At 37.5% G+C, this 18,501-nt stretch overlaps 1 protein-coding gene across 2 annotated transcripts in view; it reads right to left on the bottom strand.

Annotated features, from left to right (window-relative positions):
* The window catches only part of LOC134209656 (breast cancer anti-estrogen resistance protein 1), a 461,209-nt gene that overhangs the window by 112,738 nt on the left and 329,970 nt on the right, over positions 1–18,501 (bottom strand). For both annotated transcript variants that reach the window (XM_062685658.1, XM_062685659.1), the window contains exon 3: positions 3,627–3,899. In XM_062685658.1, coding sequence (XP_062541642.1) covers positions 3,627–3,899 — 273 coding nt within the window. The remainder of the gene's footprint in view (positions 1–3,626; positions 3,900–18,501) is intronic.

Here is an 18,501-nt window from a genome sequence, read left to right as displayed (position 1 = left end):
AGATGTCGGTATGGGGATGCACCTGAGAGCACGCGCAAAGGACAAAATTCTACCGGCTCCGGATCTCCAGGAAATCCAGGAGGAGATTGGCCGGTTGAAGAACAACAAAGCCCCTGGGGTTGACCAACTACCAGGAGAGCTATTTAAGCACGGTGGTGAGGCACTGGCTAGAGCGCTGCACTGGGTCATTACCAAGATTTGGGAGGAGGAAGTTTTGCCGCAGGAGTGGATGGAAGGTGTCGTGTGTCCCATCTGCAAAAAGGGCGATAAGCTGGATTGTAGCAACTACCGCGCAATCACATTGCTGAACGCCGCCTACAAGGTACTCTCCCAAATTTTATGCCGTCGACTAGCACCAACTGCAAGGGAGTTCGTGGGGCAGTACCAGGCGGAGTTTTATGGGCGAACGCTCCACCACGGACCAGGTGTTAGCCATTCGCCAAGTACTGCAGAAATGCCGCGAATACAACGTGCCCACACATCATCATGTAATTATCAACTTCAAAGCCGCATATGATACAATCGATCGGGACCAGCTATGGCAGCTAATGCACGAACACGGATTTCCGGATAAACTGACACGGTTGATCAAAGCGACGATGGATCGGGTGATGTGCGTAGTTCGAGTTTCAGGGGCATTCCCGAGTCCCTTCGAAACCCGCAGAGTACGGCAAGGTGATGGTCTTTCGTGTTTGCTATTCAAGAAGAGCAGGGATTAACACGAGTGGTACAATTTTCAATAAGTCCGTCCAGCTATTTGGCTTCGCCGACGACATAGATATTATGGCACGTAACTTTGAGAAGATGGAAGAAGCCTACATCGGACTGAAGAGGAAGCTAAGCGGATCGGACTAGTCATCAACAAGTCGAAGACGAAGTACATTATAGGAATAGGTTCAAGAGAAGACAATGTGAGCCACCCACCGCGAGTTTGCATCGGTGGTGACGAAATCGAGGTGGTAGAAGAATTTGTGTACTTGGGCTCACTGGTGACTGCCGAAAATGACACCAGCAGAGAAATTCGGAGACGCATAGTGGCTAGAAATCGTACGTACTTTGGACTCCGCAAGACGCTCCGATCGAATAGAGTTCGCCGCCGTACCAAACTGACAATCTACAAAACGCTAATTAGACCGGTAGTCCTCTACGGACACGAGACCTGGACGATGCTAGTGGAGGACCAACGCGCACTTGGAGTTTTCGAAAGGAAAGTGCTGCGTACCATCTATGGTGGGGTGCAGATGGCGGACGGTACGTGGAGGAGGCGAATGAACCACGAATTGCATCAGCTGTTGGGAGAACCATCCAACGTTCACACCGCGAAAATCGGACGACTGCGATGGGCCGGGCACGTAGCCAGAATGTCGGACAGTAACCCGGTGAAAATGGTTCTCGACAACGATCCGACGGGCACAAGAAGGCGAGGTGCGCAGCGGGCAAGGTGGATCGATCAGGTGGAAGATGACTTGCGGACCCTCCGTAGACTGCGTGGTTGGCGACGTGTAGCCATGGACCGAGCCGAATGGAGAAGACTCTTATATACCGCACAGGCCACTTCGGCCTTAGTCTGAATAAATAATAATAATAGCCCTAGGCTGGCTCACCTCTGGCGGATATGATAAATTTATAAGATCTCAACGTCACCCGATACGTAGATTCCAGGTTGATTGGTACCATTGAAACAAAGTCGTTCCTTCATTGCAGAGCCATCAATTGCACTAAAGGACAATGACGAGTAATGCTTCGGTTACGCCGGCCCAACGACAACCACACACTTGACTAAGACTTCTAAATAGATTCGATTCTGGTGCTCATATTAAATGTCAAATCTATGATTATTTTTGTGATCTGGTAATTCATTTTTATTTATTTATACATATAATATTTATACATATAATAAACATAATATCGATGAATACATAAATATGGAATATCATAAAAACAAAATGTTGAAATCACGCAAAGACCTTACCAATAAAATCAGCATCAAACTGCGATTCTCGAAATAATTTAAACAGATTTTTTTTTACTAAATGTGAAAATTGTGAAATGTTTGAAATATCATAACATTTTTGTTTATTAGTTTACCAGCGCCAAATTTGTATGGTATATAGCTAATATAATGAACCGATTTCTCTAAAAAAAATTACGTTCGTAAAAATATAGGATTTTAAGATATTTTAGTTTTTGTGACAAAAATGATATTTTTCAAGGCAAAAAAACATTTTTTTACGGTTTACATTTTCTTAAGAATAACCATTTAGTTGTCTAATTTTGTTGAAATAATCATAACAATCGAACATTCCGTTTTTGCTGTGCAACTTTTCGAATATTTTGGAACCATTTTCACATATTATGTACACCCTTTTGAAAAGTTAGTCGTGACTCAATATGAAGATCAATGTCAAATTGATATCGAAAAATGACGATTTAGATGAAATTGAAAATCTGTGCAAAGTTTCAGATATTTTTGAAATTCGCTCAGGATATTATATTAATTTTAGCGAATCAATACACTTCGAATATGACAAATATTGATATCACAATACGCGCACTGAAACCTTTATCTATCTTCTATATAATAAAAATGAAATGGTCTGTGTTCGTATCCGCAACTGGAAAACGGCTAGATGGATTTTCTTTATTCCTTTAGCAAATATGTTCGTTATCGTTTCCGACGGGTTTATATAATATTTACTCATGCGAAAATCACGAGTTAGGTTGAGTAAATTATGAACAACTAAAATTAAGATCCATATGGGAATTTCACAAGGGCAGTTCGCAAGGCGCATTTTCGCCTACTATACAGGACAACGTCTGCCGGGTTGACTAGTTAAAAAAACTTTTCATTAATTTTCGCAGAAACACTCTCGTTTTGAGCGACAAAGCGAAAAGATCCTCTATGAAAAAGCTCTAAACAAGAAGTGGATGTTCTAACGGTTTACTTCACCAGTTGAGGATTAGTATCAATGCATTGGAAACCCAGACCAGCTTGGTTCTTACCCTAAATCAGATTAGCAAAAGCATTATAAAATGCTAAACTCTGTGAATCGAAACAGTTGCGTAAAAAAAAAAGCTTTCACATTGGGAAGTTTGCACAAAACCAAACAAAAATACAGAAATCAGAATAAACCGCTATGAAATAAGCAAGCTTTTGTGAATGAATCAATGGAAAAATACAAAATTGGCTTTTACGAATAAACTGATAACGCTTATAGCAAAATTGAAGCGGGACATTAACTACGATCAATGATTTTTTGTGTGCGAAATTGAATAACAACGAATCCGAATTTGCTGTATATCATACGCAAAAAGAAAAATGTACCCATTAACTTTCTCTGAAACTCAAGTTCGGTAGCTTTTACTACCACGCCATGCCTAGAATCTCTAATGAGTTTCATACCCGGAAGAATCCTTACACTGAGAAATGCGGAAGGTTTCCCACCACTAATGCTGGAAACGAATGGTCTGCTATATGGTCATAATCCCCTAATGTATAATTAAAATCCATCTTAGTCCCCGTTGACGTCCTCTTTTCGGTCATCCTCGCAAACCGTATAGTGAAACGCTTGTGAGTCCCATCAAAAAAGAAACAAAAAAAAAGCGACTGACCAATCCATACGTACCTTGTTTGGATTTATGTGCCAGGATCTCCGCTTGCCCTGGTGCTGCTGCTGTTGCTGCTGGTGCTGATGATGCTTGGAGCCCGGCGTTGGGGCGGACGTGGCCGACGAAATGCTCGATGCCGTGGTGGTGTTCTCGTAGATGTCACTGGGGACGGGACTGTTGAGATTGGTGCCGGGGCCAATCGAGGGGCAGGGCGACGACGCTGGCGAGAGGGTGAAACAGCCGGAATCGTGCGGTTGGATGATTTTCAGTCGATTTCCCGGACATATACCCTGTGGAATGAGAGATGAAATAAGACAAAATGATTTAGTATTTTATGGTAGCATCAGGTTTGCAAAATGGTACAATCAATGAATTCCGGATAAGTAAAATTAGGTATGAGCTAAAATAAGGTATGAAAGTATTTTTCAAACTGAGTAGAAACTAATAAATTATTAAGATGTATAGTAGATAGTATCAATATTGTAAATTGAGCAGTAATGGGAAGTTCACGACTTGAAGGTAGCAAATCTTCGGTGTTATGGCAAACACCCCCAGATCCAGCCGATAAATAATTGCCTGTTCCACATTCAAGATCCAAATTGTGCGTGTAATCAAATTTTGCACCCCGAAGGGACACAAACAGCGCCTCAGGACAATTTGTTGTGGTGTGGTGGCAAACAGAGGCGAAATAATCCAGCTAATTTATCTGCCCTTGCACCGTCTACTGTCACCACATAGTCCCGCTTCATCCCGAAAATTCACCCTCACCTAAAGACCTGAGCGAGCGAAAAAATTTGCCTTTTACGACCGGAAGGACCTCCATAAAATGTATGTTTGCTCATCCAAATAACCACCCATTCCGCTTTGTTGGGTCGTTGTCTTGTGTCAGTTCGGAATGCTTGTCCGCCCTCAGGGCTCATAAAAAGTATCCACGTGCTGTTGGCACCGCGTCTACCTTCTTTACGTAAACAGGCGGAATGTCCTTTCGTTGGCGGTTTTAGCATTGCTACAGTGGTAAACATGCCCATAGGTTTACTGTTTCGGAGGTTCAGAAAGTATACACACGTGAATTTAAACATTCTACAAAACAAAGGATTGGATCCTAAATTTAATGTTATGCTACAATTGTAATGTAAATGTAAATAAAAAACCTACACAATTTCAAATGTATTGTCTGTTTGTGGGTAGATAGAACTAATAGTGTAAAAATTCTGATAGTCGTGGGTGTTCCTATACTGCCATTACTATATCTGTCCAATCTTTGCTGGGTTTCCTATTCATATGGAACAAATATGCGATTCAAGGCAGTATAGTTGCGGTAGTGTTGTTTTTACACAATCTACGTATTAATCGCAGCAACATATAGGGTAAATCACTACTTGGGCCTATGGACCCGGTTCCCGGCTCACTACACAGAAAACTAAAGATTTATACTGTTTCGAAGCCGTAGGTTTATGATTGATAATTTTTAAAAACTCTCCCATTTATTTTTCACAATATTCAATATCTTTCAATCACTTGTTTTACTCCTAATTGATCCAATTGTAGAAAATAAAAATGTAGATTTCAAAATCTCACTCTCCGATGCCACACCACTGAGCCGGAGTGATTCTTTACACTTTTACAAAACGGTATCATCAAATAAACACCTACCTGAAAATCGTCACAGTGCTCGTTACAATCATTGCTTCAAGCTTTTAATCACCACACCATAATGCTCCACACACGCACTTCAATCTAATCACTAGAACGTATCACTAGAACTTATATAAACATATTAGAATACATTTAAAATGTATTCTCAAACTGAACAAAAAATCACCTCGGCCCAAAAACTTCTAGCCGCACCGTGCTGCCAAAAGGCCAGGAGAATGAAAATGATCCTTCATCGTTGATAGGAAAACTGTTTAATATGTTGACGCTATCATGTTATTTATAATTTTCTTGATTTCAAAAGGTGAAAAAAATATTGTTTTTAAGTATTTGGAAAAAAATTGGATGAGTAAATATATCTTCTCAACCAAATAAAAATGATTATGAATGATACCATCTGGCATCTTGTTGTCGTGGAACGTGCATATTTTTGTTTGCGTCGCATTTTCTACCGTCCCGAGAGAGAATGAGAGAGAAATGTTGAGAGATTGAGTGAAATTTTACTTAGGCCGGGAACTGGTTTTTGTGGATATGCCGAATGGAAATCGCTATGACTGAAATGAGTGCTGCACCTCGTTAATTTAAATCAAATAAAAGCTTTCTTGAACGATATTTAGCACGAATAGCTATTTTTTAAGCAGAAGTGAACCCCAATGCAGTATTATACAGCCCACAAAATTCAGGAAAAGATGCTTCCTGTCATAAATATCAATTGAATAATGCAGTCGTACGCATGTTAGGCCGGGAATGGGGTAAGAAACCCTATGGTCTATCAGTTTGTTGACCTGTCATAACACAAAATAACAGAGAACAAGTTAGGAAATCTGTAAAGTATCACTAAAATACCTTATATTATTATCTGCTTTGCACCAATCACTAAATCAAGATCAATCGCTCGGTACGGCAGGGAGATCAACTATCTTTGTACCTGTTCGTCTTGTACCTCCAACCGTTACTTGATACTATACTGCCCATGATCGCATATTTATAACATTTGCATTTTGGTTGATTTTGTAAATCGTTTGTCAATCCTCCCCACCAACTCAATTATTTCCAGCTTACCACAAATAAGCAAGATAGTAAAGCCTATTTTACTGTTGTGGGATTAGATGCAGTAAATTGAGCTTTCTGAACGATTTATAGGCCTTTTACAAAATGAACAAAAATGCGAGTGTTACAAATATGCGATCATGGGCAGTATAGCGCAACGATTTCCCAACGCTATGCTGAATGCGTATGCAAACGATATTTCCATGTTTCTTGAAAGTGAACAAGCAATACTAAGAGTGGTAAATATCTTCAAAAACATTGGAATCGTCTCTGGTGCTATTTTTAACACACAAACAACTGTAGTTGCATTGATCGGAAATGTTAATCTTACGGGAGATACGTAATGGCTTAACATCGAGAACTTCATAAAAATCCTAGGAGTGCAGTTCTGGGACAACATCAATCAAGCACCGAACGTCAATTGGCAAGCTGTCCTAAATGGTCTACGCATCCGCTTGTGTCTGCATCATCCAAGAAAGTTAAATCTAGCATGAGCATGAGAATGATTGACGGCCCACGGCGTTATTGCCAGGTCAGCTGTAATTACTCAGAGAACCAACAGATGAAGTTTGGGACTAAGATCATCTTCAAACTTAATGTGCAAAAACTGGTGACCTAAAAATAAGCAATACACGCGCCGGCAGTGTCCGAATGCAGGTCAATTAAGGAATGGGTAGGAGAATGTGAATGTAGGAATGGGTAGGACATGATTCTTGCTTTGATAGAAGCCGACGAGTCATCTGCACTTCCACGAGAAATCACTGGAATATTAGATACATGGGGTGGGGAGTGTGGCAGGGTTCGCTTAGGTAAACGGTTTGCCGTGTGTAGTTTGATCAAGAGTTTGATCGATGATAACAAAACTAATAATTCTTTTAAAGGCCACAGCAGAACAAAAATACGGCGACGGACCAATTGTTCTGCTTACTGAAGAAAACATGTCTGGACGCGATCTCTGTTCGTTCTACGTCCAATACAAACCACGAACAAATCTGCACTTCATCATTCAAGAAAGTTAAATCTAGTGAAAAAATAATTTTGATTAACTCGTATACTGCCGCTAACCGCAAGTCGAGCACATCTGTATATGGACGCCCATATACAGATGTGCTCAACTTGCGGTTAGCGGCAGTATATCAACTCAAAAGTATGGTATTTGGCTTCTAACATCCCTCTTATAAGAAAATTTACTAACAAAATTAAAACAGAGATAGGAAAATTCATTTGGTATGGGCAAAACTGATGAAGAGTAGCAATTATTCTCCCGATGTCGAGAGGTTGCCTCAATCTTCACTGTCCTGAGACAAAGCCAAAGGTTCTACTTTTGAATAGGTTAAGGTGATTATAGAATGAAGCCAGAAATCGGCCATTTTGTAAACCACGTGCTTTTCCAATATTTTTTTTCAAGAGCACGAGATGAAAGAACCATAACGCGTATGGGGCTGAAATAATGGAAGATCGTTTGCTTAGTTATGCTGAACAATCATAAATTGAGTTTCGGCACTGTACGAAAACTATTACGCCAGATTTGGGCTTTTGGAAATGTATGCAGTGTTGGTAAAATCACTCATAAATCTCAATCAACGAGCGCTCCCGTACGAACGAAATCGTCTGCGATTTTAAAGGAATGCATCACGTTTGAATTTTTCATGCTAAAATATGATGCATTTCATTCATTTGCCAAAAAATCATTTTGGTTTAAAAACGCATTTGAAATCAATTTGGGGGCAATTTATTGCTTATACATGGAAGAGTGTCTAATATTCTATGCGACAAACGTTAATTCACTGTTTTTAACGAAGGAGAACAAAAGAAAACCTACGATGATTCAAATCAAGCGTGAGTTTTAAGCTGCTGAGTTGGGTGCGTTTAAACTCACGCTTGATTTGAATCATCCATGAGTTTTGAGATTTTGAGTTTTTACCAACACTGAATGTATGTAGATAAACGTGTGGTGAATTTGAAATTCACCACGGGCTTCATTCTATAATCACCTTAATAAGTCTGGTTCACCAGTTGCCTTTCTTCAGTAGTTTATTACACAACCCAAACAACTTAATTCCAGACATGTTTTGCCACATCTCTGAATTAAAACGGAATTGACTCATTTGGTAAATACACCAACGAACGTCTCAAGCGATCTATCTCCATTATCTGAGTTTGAAGCCGCATTGAGACTGGAGAAATATTTTTTTAAATCTACACAATAGATCTTTGACATCTGTGCAGAAGTCCAACTGGTTTGTGTTTATGCATAAAACAATTAAACATCGAGGCGTAGTGGACAATCCCTATTGTGAAACGTGTCCAGGAGAATTAGAAACCATGGTACACACTGTTTCGCTGTCAACGAGTTTGTGACTTCTGGAGATTCCAACGAAGACAAGTACTGAGCATTGAACCCAGACTAGCAAGAATTAAACTAGAGGAGTACCTTTTTTTTCGGAAATTCCTTCGGGATATGTTGGAAATCTTTTAGAAATTCTCTTGAGAATTCCTGCTAATCAAAAGAATTCTTGGATGAAGTGCTGAAGAATTTCCGTAGACATTCTCAAGACGCAAGTATTCCTTAAGTTTTTTTGTTTTTCCTGTAGAATTTTTTTGGGAATATCTTGATAAGAAAATTATGTGGAGCTTTTAGTGAAATGTCTTCCCTTGTCATAAGACGAGTTCGTGCTATCCAATTGAATTCCACCACTTGTGGAATAGTACGAACTTGTCTTATGACAAGTGAGGAATAACTTAAATGCATTTCCAAAAGAATTTCTGGATCTAGCTCCAAAGTAATTTCCTGAGAATTTGCTGAAAGAATCTCTGGAGGAAATTCCGAAGAAATTCTTGGAGGAATACGCAGAGAAATTCAAGAATTTCGGAAATTACTTTTCCTTCGGAAATTCCTTGCGGAATTCGTTAGGAAATTCCGGCGAAAACTACGGGAGCTGAGGCTATGGAATTTCGGATGGAAAACCTAGAAGGAACCTAGAAAACCTGGAAGGATTGCTAAAGGAATTCTTGAAGGAAATTCATGAGGGGTTACTTAAAAGAATTCTTAGAATTTTTTTTAAAGGAATTTTTGATAGAATTCCTCATAAAATTTTTGATTTTTGATTTTTGATGAAATTTCTTGAGGAGAGAGAAGAAATTCCTTGATAGAGAAGAAATTCAAGATGAAATTCCTGAAGGAATTTTTGAAGGTATGTCAGAAACAATTTCTAAGTGACTAACCGAATAAATTCCTGGGGGAGTATTTTCCGAACGAACTTTTGAATAAATTCATGAAATATTACCTGAATAATTATTGAAGAAATTTGCGAAGCAACTCCTGAAATAATTTTTCAATGAATTCTCGATAATATCCGAAGAAGTATGATGATGGATCGACTGCAATCCCGATATTTTCGTTTTTTTTTTGGCAAGTTTTAATTCTAGATTTAAAACAGGGTTTTGTTTTGGTACTGTCCGGATTTTCGAAGAAATTCCCGGAAAAGTTCTTGCCAGAATTTTTGAAAGAGAACTTTTTTAAGAAATTAAAAAAAATATGAAAATTCCAATTGGTATTTTTGAAAATTTTATTGCAAGTTCTTTCTTCCATTTTTTTAATAGTTCTTTAGGAAATTCCTTTAACAATTCCTTCAAGAGTTCGTTCAGAAACTCTTGTCCAAAATTTATTCAGGTTGTTCTTCAAAAATTCCTCCTGAAATTTCTTCAGAAATTTCTTTTAAAATTTCTCAGGTAAATCCTCCTGAAATTTTTTCGGCAACTCCTTCAGGATTAATTAAAAAAAAACTGCAAGTCGAGTCAAGTACGAGACACTGAAGACGGCCTTACTGTTGAGGTCGAAATACGTATCTGTCAAGATACAATTAAGTGGTGGAATTCAATGGGATGGTATAAACTCGTCTTATGACAAGTGAAAAAACTGTAGTTCATTTAAATGTTTCTTCAGGGATTCTTTCCTAAAACCTCCCGAAAGGCCTTTGTAAATTTCTCCAGAAATTCCTTTAGTAAAACAATGTAAAATTCCTTTTAAAATTCCAGCAGGAAATATCCCGGAATTTCTGTTAAAATAATTCTTCCGGAAAATTATGGAAGAATAAGAAAGGAAATTCTGAAGAAATTTTCGAATTAGTTTCTTACTGAAATTTCAAAAGATTTCCTGAAGGAATTTTGTAAGACATTTCTGAAGAATTCTCGATGGAATTCCCAACGAAAGATATATAAAGGAATTTCTAAAGGATTTTGTGAAGAGATTCCCGAAAGAATGCTCAAAGGATATTTCTATAAGAGTTGCTAAATAAATCAGAAGGAGGACCGAAGGAATACCTAAAATATTTTTCAAAGGAATTCCAGGATGAAGTTCTGAAGAAATTCACGAGGGAAATTTCGAAAGAATTCCAAGAATCTCTTCCTAGAGTTTCCGAAGGGATTACTTGATAAAGTACAGACAGGAATCTAAAAATTTATTCCGAAAATTCCTAAAGGAATTTCCAAAATAATTTCTATAATAATTTCCGTAGGTGTTGTATTTGTAGGTACCAAAAAAAATCCTACAAGAAGGAATTTTATAAAATTTGAATTTTCGAAGAAATATTATATTCTTGCAGAAATTCAAGAATGTCGGAAATTCCTTCAGGGTCTTCTTCTTCTTCTTCATTGGCATTACATCCCCCGCTGGGACATTGCCGCCATGCAGCTTCATAAAGCACAGTTATTAACTGCGAGTTACCATTTCTGCATTCGTATATCATGAGGCTAACATGATGATACTTTAATGCCCAGGGAAGTCGAGACAATTTCCAATCCGAAAATTGCCTAGACCGGCCCTGGAAATCGAACCCTCAGCTATCCTCAGCATGGTCTTGCTTTGTAGCCGCGCATCTTATCGCACGGCTAAGGAGGGCCCCTTCAGGGTCTGATATGGAAATTCCGTTTGAAAAATCCTTAACGAATTATTTTGAAAATTCCTTTGAAAATAAATCGAAAATACATTAAGAAATTCCTTCAGAAATTCCCTTTACAAATCATTTATAAAATTATTGGCAAATCATTTATGAAATTATTTTAGAAATTCCTTCGGAAAATCCGGATTTTTACAGCAAACACTTCAGAAATTCATTTGGGAATACCTACGGTAATTGTTTAAGAGAACACTTCCAAAATTTCTTTTGGAGAATTTTTTTTATGATTTTTTTTATGAATTCTTTTGGAAATTACTTTAGGAATTCCTGCCGAAATTGAATTAGGAACTTTTTCATCAGCATTCATTTTATTTGAAGAATTTCTCAATTCCTTCGGAAATTCATCTGGAAATTAAATTGCAAATTCTTCAAGACCTTCAGATTTTTCTTTAGAGCTTTTTTTCGTAAACCAAAATTTCATTCAAAAATTCTTTTAGAAATCATTCAAAACGGGGAAGGGTCATTTGGCCGAAAGCCATTTTGCCGAATGCCACTAGGCCGAACAATCCATTAGGCCGAAAGGGTCATTTGGCCGAATGGATCATTTGGCCGAAAGGGTTGTTTGGCCGAATGGGTTATTTGGCCGAAAGAGTCGGTCCAATGAGAAACGAGGAGTGAGAAGTGAGAAGTTTGACAGAAGGAAGGTCGTGCGATACATACCATCACAAATATTGATCGAATGGGTCATTTGGCCGAATGGGTCATTTGGCAGAAAAGGCCATTTGGCCGAAAGTGTCGTTTGGCCGAAAGGGTCGTTTGGCCGAATGGGTTATTTGGCCGAAAGGGTCATTTGGCCGAAAGGGTTATTTGGCCGAAAGGGTCGTTTGGCCGACAGGGTCGGTCCAATGAAAAATGAGGAGTGAGAAGTCTCACTTTTCACTCTTCATTTCTTACTTCTTGCTGTCAAAAGTGAGAAGCGTGAAGTGACGAGTGAGAGTCTCACGTCTCACTTTTCCAAATTTATCAAATTATCATCTGAGAGAGAAGCCAGTTCGATGACAGATCGATTGTTTTCTTATTCTTCTTATAACATTGCACCACCGACGAACCGACGTGTCACCCCATGGAAAATAATTCAAATTTGCTGCCCACGACGCCGTGATGAAAAATCATCGAACACTACCGCCACCCCCATAATGGCTCGCAAAGTTTTCGCAGCTCACCCACCAACCTACATGTATTAACATTGCAGCGGAGTTGTGTCTTAGCTCATTTGACAGGAGCGATCGCCCGCAAAACCGAATGACCGAAGAATTTCCCAAAGAATTTCTACAACTATTTCCGTTGGTGTTGTACTTGTAGCTATTGAAAACAATCCTAAAGAAGGAATTTTCTAAAATTTCCTTTTATTCCTTTTTTGAATTTTCGAATATTTCTTTGAATATTATGAGGAATTTCCATAGAAATTTCTGGATGTAACTCCGAAGTAATTTCCGGAAGATTTTCGAAAATAATTCCAAGAAATTCTTGCAGAAATTCAAGAAGGTCGGAAATTCCTTCAGGGTCAAATTTGGAAATTCCGTTTGAAAAGTTCTTTACGAATTATTTTGAAAATTCCTTTGGAAATTCCCTTGAGAATTCCTTTGGAAAAAATCAAAAATACCTTCTGGAATAACTAAGAAAATTGTTCCAGGAATACCGTCGAAAATTGTTTAGGAGAAATCTATGGGATTTTTTTTTGGGAATCTTTGGAAAGTCAAAATTATTTTCGGAAATGCCTACAGAAGGCTAACCCTTCAGAAATTCTTTTGGGAATACCTACGGAAATTGTTTCTGGAAAACCTTCCCAAATTTCTTTTGTAGAATTTCTTTATGAATTCCTTTGGAAATAATTTTGGGAATTCCTGCCGAAATTGAATTACGAAGTTCTTCATCAGCATTTAGGGTATCTGTTCCTATATCAATAACAATAAGGCAATGCGCATATAAAATGCATTGATTTCTTACCCAATAATCAAGAAACATGAGAATAACTATGCTCGGCTCACGTAATTTTTAATTGAAAACAATTTGGTAACTTCAAAAAGAAAATTATTATCACATTATAGAAGTATTTAGCTAAAACACATCATCACCGCCATGCACCTATTTCAATAACATTCAAAAACAGTTAATCCTATGCCTGTACCTATATCAATAATACTGTTTCCAACATAAAATACGCACACTATTACTTGTGTGTATACGTAACGATATGATTGCAGTGATGCCGAATTCTACAATGTTTTTTATTTGAGTTGAAATATAATTACAAATCTGCAGTTTTTGTTGAAGTTTTTCAGCTTATTAGTTTAATTTTATGTTTGTCGTAGATAATCTTTTCGATATACCTTATTTTAGTAGAATTTCACAGTAAAAATTTATTCAAACATTTTTGAAATAAAAATCTAGGTCGGCAACCCTTGAGAGTACTGCAAAGCATGTAAACAGTTTGGAATACGGGCAAGGATAATTTAGACGTTGTTCGAAACAAACCTATATCAAACTATAGGAAATCGCGTTGGTTTTTCAAATATAATTATATGTATAGTGAAAATGTGATGTGCTTTATGTGCTGTGAAGTGAATTTCGAAAGGATACACTTGTGTTAGCTTGAAATTGAGCGAAAAACAACGGCGTGAAAATAGATGAAACTGCTAGTAGCAAGCGAGCAGTGCATCAAACCAACAGTTCAGAGGTAGGAAAATGAAAATAAAAGTGCATAATAATTTTATCTTCTAATAATTTGATTCTTGTCCATTAAAACATTACTTTTAAAAAATCTTGAATAATATTCCAAACATTCAAGAATGTGTTCCATCCATTATTGTGTACATACGATGTGAGAAATTGTAATTAAATTGATTTTTTATTTGGTTCATCGACAGGTGGGATTAATATACGGGCTGTTATTAATATGGGAACAGATACCCTATTTCATTTGAACAATTCCTCATACAAATTATTCCAGTAATTCCTTAAGAGATCCCTTCCGAAGCTCTAGGAAGAAATTCTTGAAATTCCTTCGAAATTCCTCTCACGAATTTCTCCACAATTTCATCCAGGAATGCTTTCGAAAACACCTTCAAAAATTCCTTCGAACATTCATCCGGAAATTTAATTCCAAATTTCTCAAGACCTGCGTATATTTCTTTAGAATTTATTTCGTAAATTAAAATTGCATTCAAAAATCTGTAAGAGTTCCTTCGGAAATTCAATCTGGGAATTCCTTTGACATTTCCGTTAGAAACCTGTCCGAAAATTTCTTTAGAATTTTCGATTTCATTCCTTAATAAATTGCCGGAAAAAGTTCTCCAACAAATATTTTTGAATAATTACAAGAATTTCAGAAGGAATTTAGTATAATTTTACTAAAAGCAAAAATTTCCGGTGGAATTTACAAAGGCCTTTTCAGAGGATTTTCCGTAGGAATCCCTGAAGGGATGTCAAAGGGGCGCTCAAGTAACATTTTGAGATTTATCGTACTCTATCAGGGATTGAATCCTAAAGAGAAAGAGCAAGTCTCTCACTTATCATCTCTGTATACAAATACGATGCGTAGCATACCGCGAGAAACTTTTTTCGCAAGCTGTCATGATAGAGAACTGATTCGGGATGTTATACCCCATGATAAATTTCTTTTAGAAAGCTCCAAATGCGGGGAGCACTGGCTCTGATGATGCATTTCAACTTGTTCTACACATCTAACCAACACGAAAGGAGCGAAAACAAAGCTAGAATCACCATTTTTCTGTGGGGGCTGCCTATCCGATTCTGTTTTTTCGCACTTGTATACAAGTTTGATAAATTTGCTATCATGGCTTGTTATGATTCGGACCAGTTTTTGCCTCTCTTTTATCGTTGTTCGTTATCTATTGAGAGCGATTTTTGCAAACCCTGTACTCTATTAGCAGTTTTGGAGAGCAAATTTTCAAGACTAGCAATAAAACTAAAATCTATATGACGACTTCTTGATGACCGCTACAAGATTATGTTATGACCAAATGGACCACTCTTAAGATCGTCTTCAAAGCAAGTTTAAGGTTATTCATAAGAGTTCCATAAAACCGCTAAGCCCTTAGCTTAGCGTAATGAAATGAGTGGAAGGCAAATTAACTTATTTCTCATATCTGAGAAAGATACATGTGTGTGGCAGGGAAATTGCACTTGGTGTTAATTATGAAAAGGCAATACAGGGTGTCTACTCATCTGGAAAAACAAAATTCCCTGATTTTTCCAGGTGTTTTACATTAATTTCCAGGCAAAAACGAACGTGTCATATATAGATTTTAGCAGCAAAATGATCAATTCAAAAAAGTAAATATTGCAAAAAATATTATTTTAAAGAATATTTTGATTACTTAAGAAATTCCTCCAGGAATTCCTTCACAAGTTCACCCAGAAATTGCTTCAGCCATTCAATCAAAATTCCTTGAGGAATCACATAGGAAATTCCTCCAGGTATTCCTTTGAAAATTTTTCCATCGGAAAATCCTCCGGATTTTAAGAATTGCTTCAGAACTTCCTCCAGGATTTAATTTGAAAATTTCTTTGCTAAAACTTTAAAAAACATCTCAAGGAATCGTTTCGGAAATTCCTTTAGAGATGCTTTTGACGATTCCTTTACGATTTTTTTTCAAATTCCTTTAGGTGTTTGTTCGATAATGAAAATCCCTCGGAAAAACCTTTATAAAATACTTTGCAGATTTCTTCAGATATTCTTTTGAATTATTTTTTAGGAATTTCTTTGCAAACTTGGTTAACAATTCTATCGGAAATCTCTTTGAATTTTTTTCAGCTGTTTTTTTTTTCAAAAGCTTAAGAAAACTTCTTAAGAAAATGTTCCGGAAACATGTTTGAGAATTTCTTCAGGAAATCCTTCAGAACTTATTATCAGTGGCGTTTCCCTAACCTGTGCACTGGACTTTAATTTAAGGAATTCTTACGAAAACTCCTTCAGAAAATGTGTTGATGCAAAAATATGAGATTTCTGGGTCCATGACGTTAGGCATAATACCTTCTTTATGTCGTGGGCTGTTTTTTGGGCATTTTATGCTTAATATCATTTATGCATAACGTCCTTATACCTGTTCGCGTGACCAACATCTAGTTTTCTTGGACCGAGCAGCCAATATACCGGTACTATACCTAACTGTCAAACGGCCAAGTTCAGGCCTATTCAGATTATGCCATTTATGATCATAAATATCATGAAAAACAACAACCTGATGCCTACCCATACATTCAATTTTCTTTCTCCGCTTTAAAGAGGAAGTAAAATTGGCAACCATCAGCAATCACGTGTTTCAAGTGAGTGTTTGTGCAGCCGCTCGGTGTTGCACTACCACAGTTATAATTTTGCTGCAGACGAAAAAAGACAAACGACACAGTCCCGATGGTGGTTCGATCGGAAACCTCTTCCCATTGTCCAATTGTTTCTTGAGCCTTAACACGATATTTATTACGATAAATAATCTAATCGTAATCTGAATAGGCTATTAAGCTTATTGAAGCATATTTTGGCAGAATAATTTCAATGGTTTCAGGGCCACTAGCGTTCTATTACTGCCGAGATTACTGCTTTACTGTAAAAACCTTCGGAAAATACTTCGAATATTTTTTAAAAATTCATTGGGATTTTTTAGGAACTCATTCAGAAGTATCTTGAGGAAAACTTTAGAAAACACCTGGAGGAGTTTTTCCGGATATTTTGCTTTTAAGAATTCTTTGGAAATACTTCGAGAATACCTTTAGAAACTCCTTTGAAAAATCCATTCGGGAATCCTTCGGCTATTCTTTCAAGAATTCCTTTAGCAAAAATCCTTCACAAATCACTCTACACTTTTTTTTTGAAAATCCCTTCAGGTTCCCTTTCGGGAATTTCTTAAAGAAACCATACGAAAAATCGTCCGGAAATTCGTTTTGAAATTCCTCCGGGAATTCTTTTCGGTTTTTATCTTGGAAATTCCTCCAGAAATAATTTAGAAAATTGCTAATCATTCTTATGGACACTCTTTTAGTGATTTCTTTGAATAATTCCTTGGAAAACTGATCCCGAAATTCCTTCGGAAGTTCCTCCTGGAATTGCTGTGAAAAATCCTAACTAATTTAGTATTTTTTAATATATTCCTAAAGAATTTCCGAGGGAATACTCAAAAGAATTTACAAAGCAATCCCTAATTGATTTCCCGAATAAATTCCTAGATTACACCACGAATAGCTTCGGAAATTCTCCAGGAATTCTTTAGAAGATGGCAAAACCTTTTTGCGGAACAACGATCCATTAACGTTCACTACATTTTTAATAGATTTGATTGGTATATTTATTCAAATACTTCTAAGGATTTTTTCATCTTTTGAAAGAATTTCACTCATGGTCACCGGGGATTGAAATTTCCCTGATTATGTCAGGATTTCCCTGATAATTCCAGGTATTTTCCAGGTGGGGAGAAATTCCCTGATAATTCCAGGTTTTCCAGGTTTTTCCAGGTAGTAGACACCCTGCAATATTTAATTGATTTGAAAGTTTCAAAGTAAGCTTGATATGAACAACACCGGAGAGCTACCAAAACATCAATCAAAGCAATCATGGTACTCAGCAGTCAGCAGTCAAAGACATGTGGTCAACCATCACGGACTGGAGTGACAGTTATCCAACAGTTTTCCGCTTGCCTAGCAGCATGATAATCGCCACAATTCCCATCAGCATCCGAGAAGGATTCTCATCAGAACCCGAGAGGAATTCCCATCAGAATCCGAGAAGAATTCTAATTGGAATCTCTAAGGAATTCCTTTCAGAATCATCGAAGTATTCCATTGGGAATCCAGAAGAATTCACATTGGATTCCTTTTTTTGAGGGATACCCTTGGGAATCTGTGGAGGATATACCCTTTATAATTCTTGAAGGATTTGCTTCAAAATCTTTGTTAATTTGCTTCGGAATTCCTCCGGAGTCATTTGAAGATTGGTTTAGGAGTCGTCTGAAGATTCGGAATCGTTCGGAGCTTTGCTTTGAATTTGTTGACGATTTGTTTCAGAATACTTCGACGATACGCTTCAGAATCCCTAGAATATTTAATTCGGAGTCTCTCGACGTTTTGCCTCGGAATCCCTCAATGATTTGCTTCAGAATCCCTTGACGATCGGAAATCCCTCTGACGATTTGGTTCGAAATCCCTCGACGGAATCATTCGACGATTCGCTTCCGAATTCCTCGAAGATTTAGTTAGATTTACTTCGGAATCATTTGAC

Source organism: Armigeres subalbatus, chromosome 2, assembly GCF_024139115.2.
Source record: "Armigeres subalbatus isolate Guangzhou_Male chromosome 2, GZ_Asu_2, whole genome shotgun sequence".
Lineage (NCBI taxonomy): Eukaryota > Metazoa > Arthropoda > Insecta > Diptera > Culicidae > Armigeres > Armigeres subalbatus.
The sequence above is the reverse complement of the archived record's forward strand: the minus strand, read 5'-3'. Positions and strand labels throughout refer to the sequence as shown.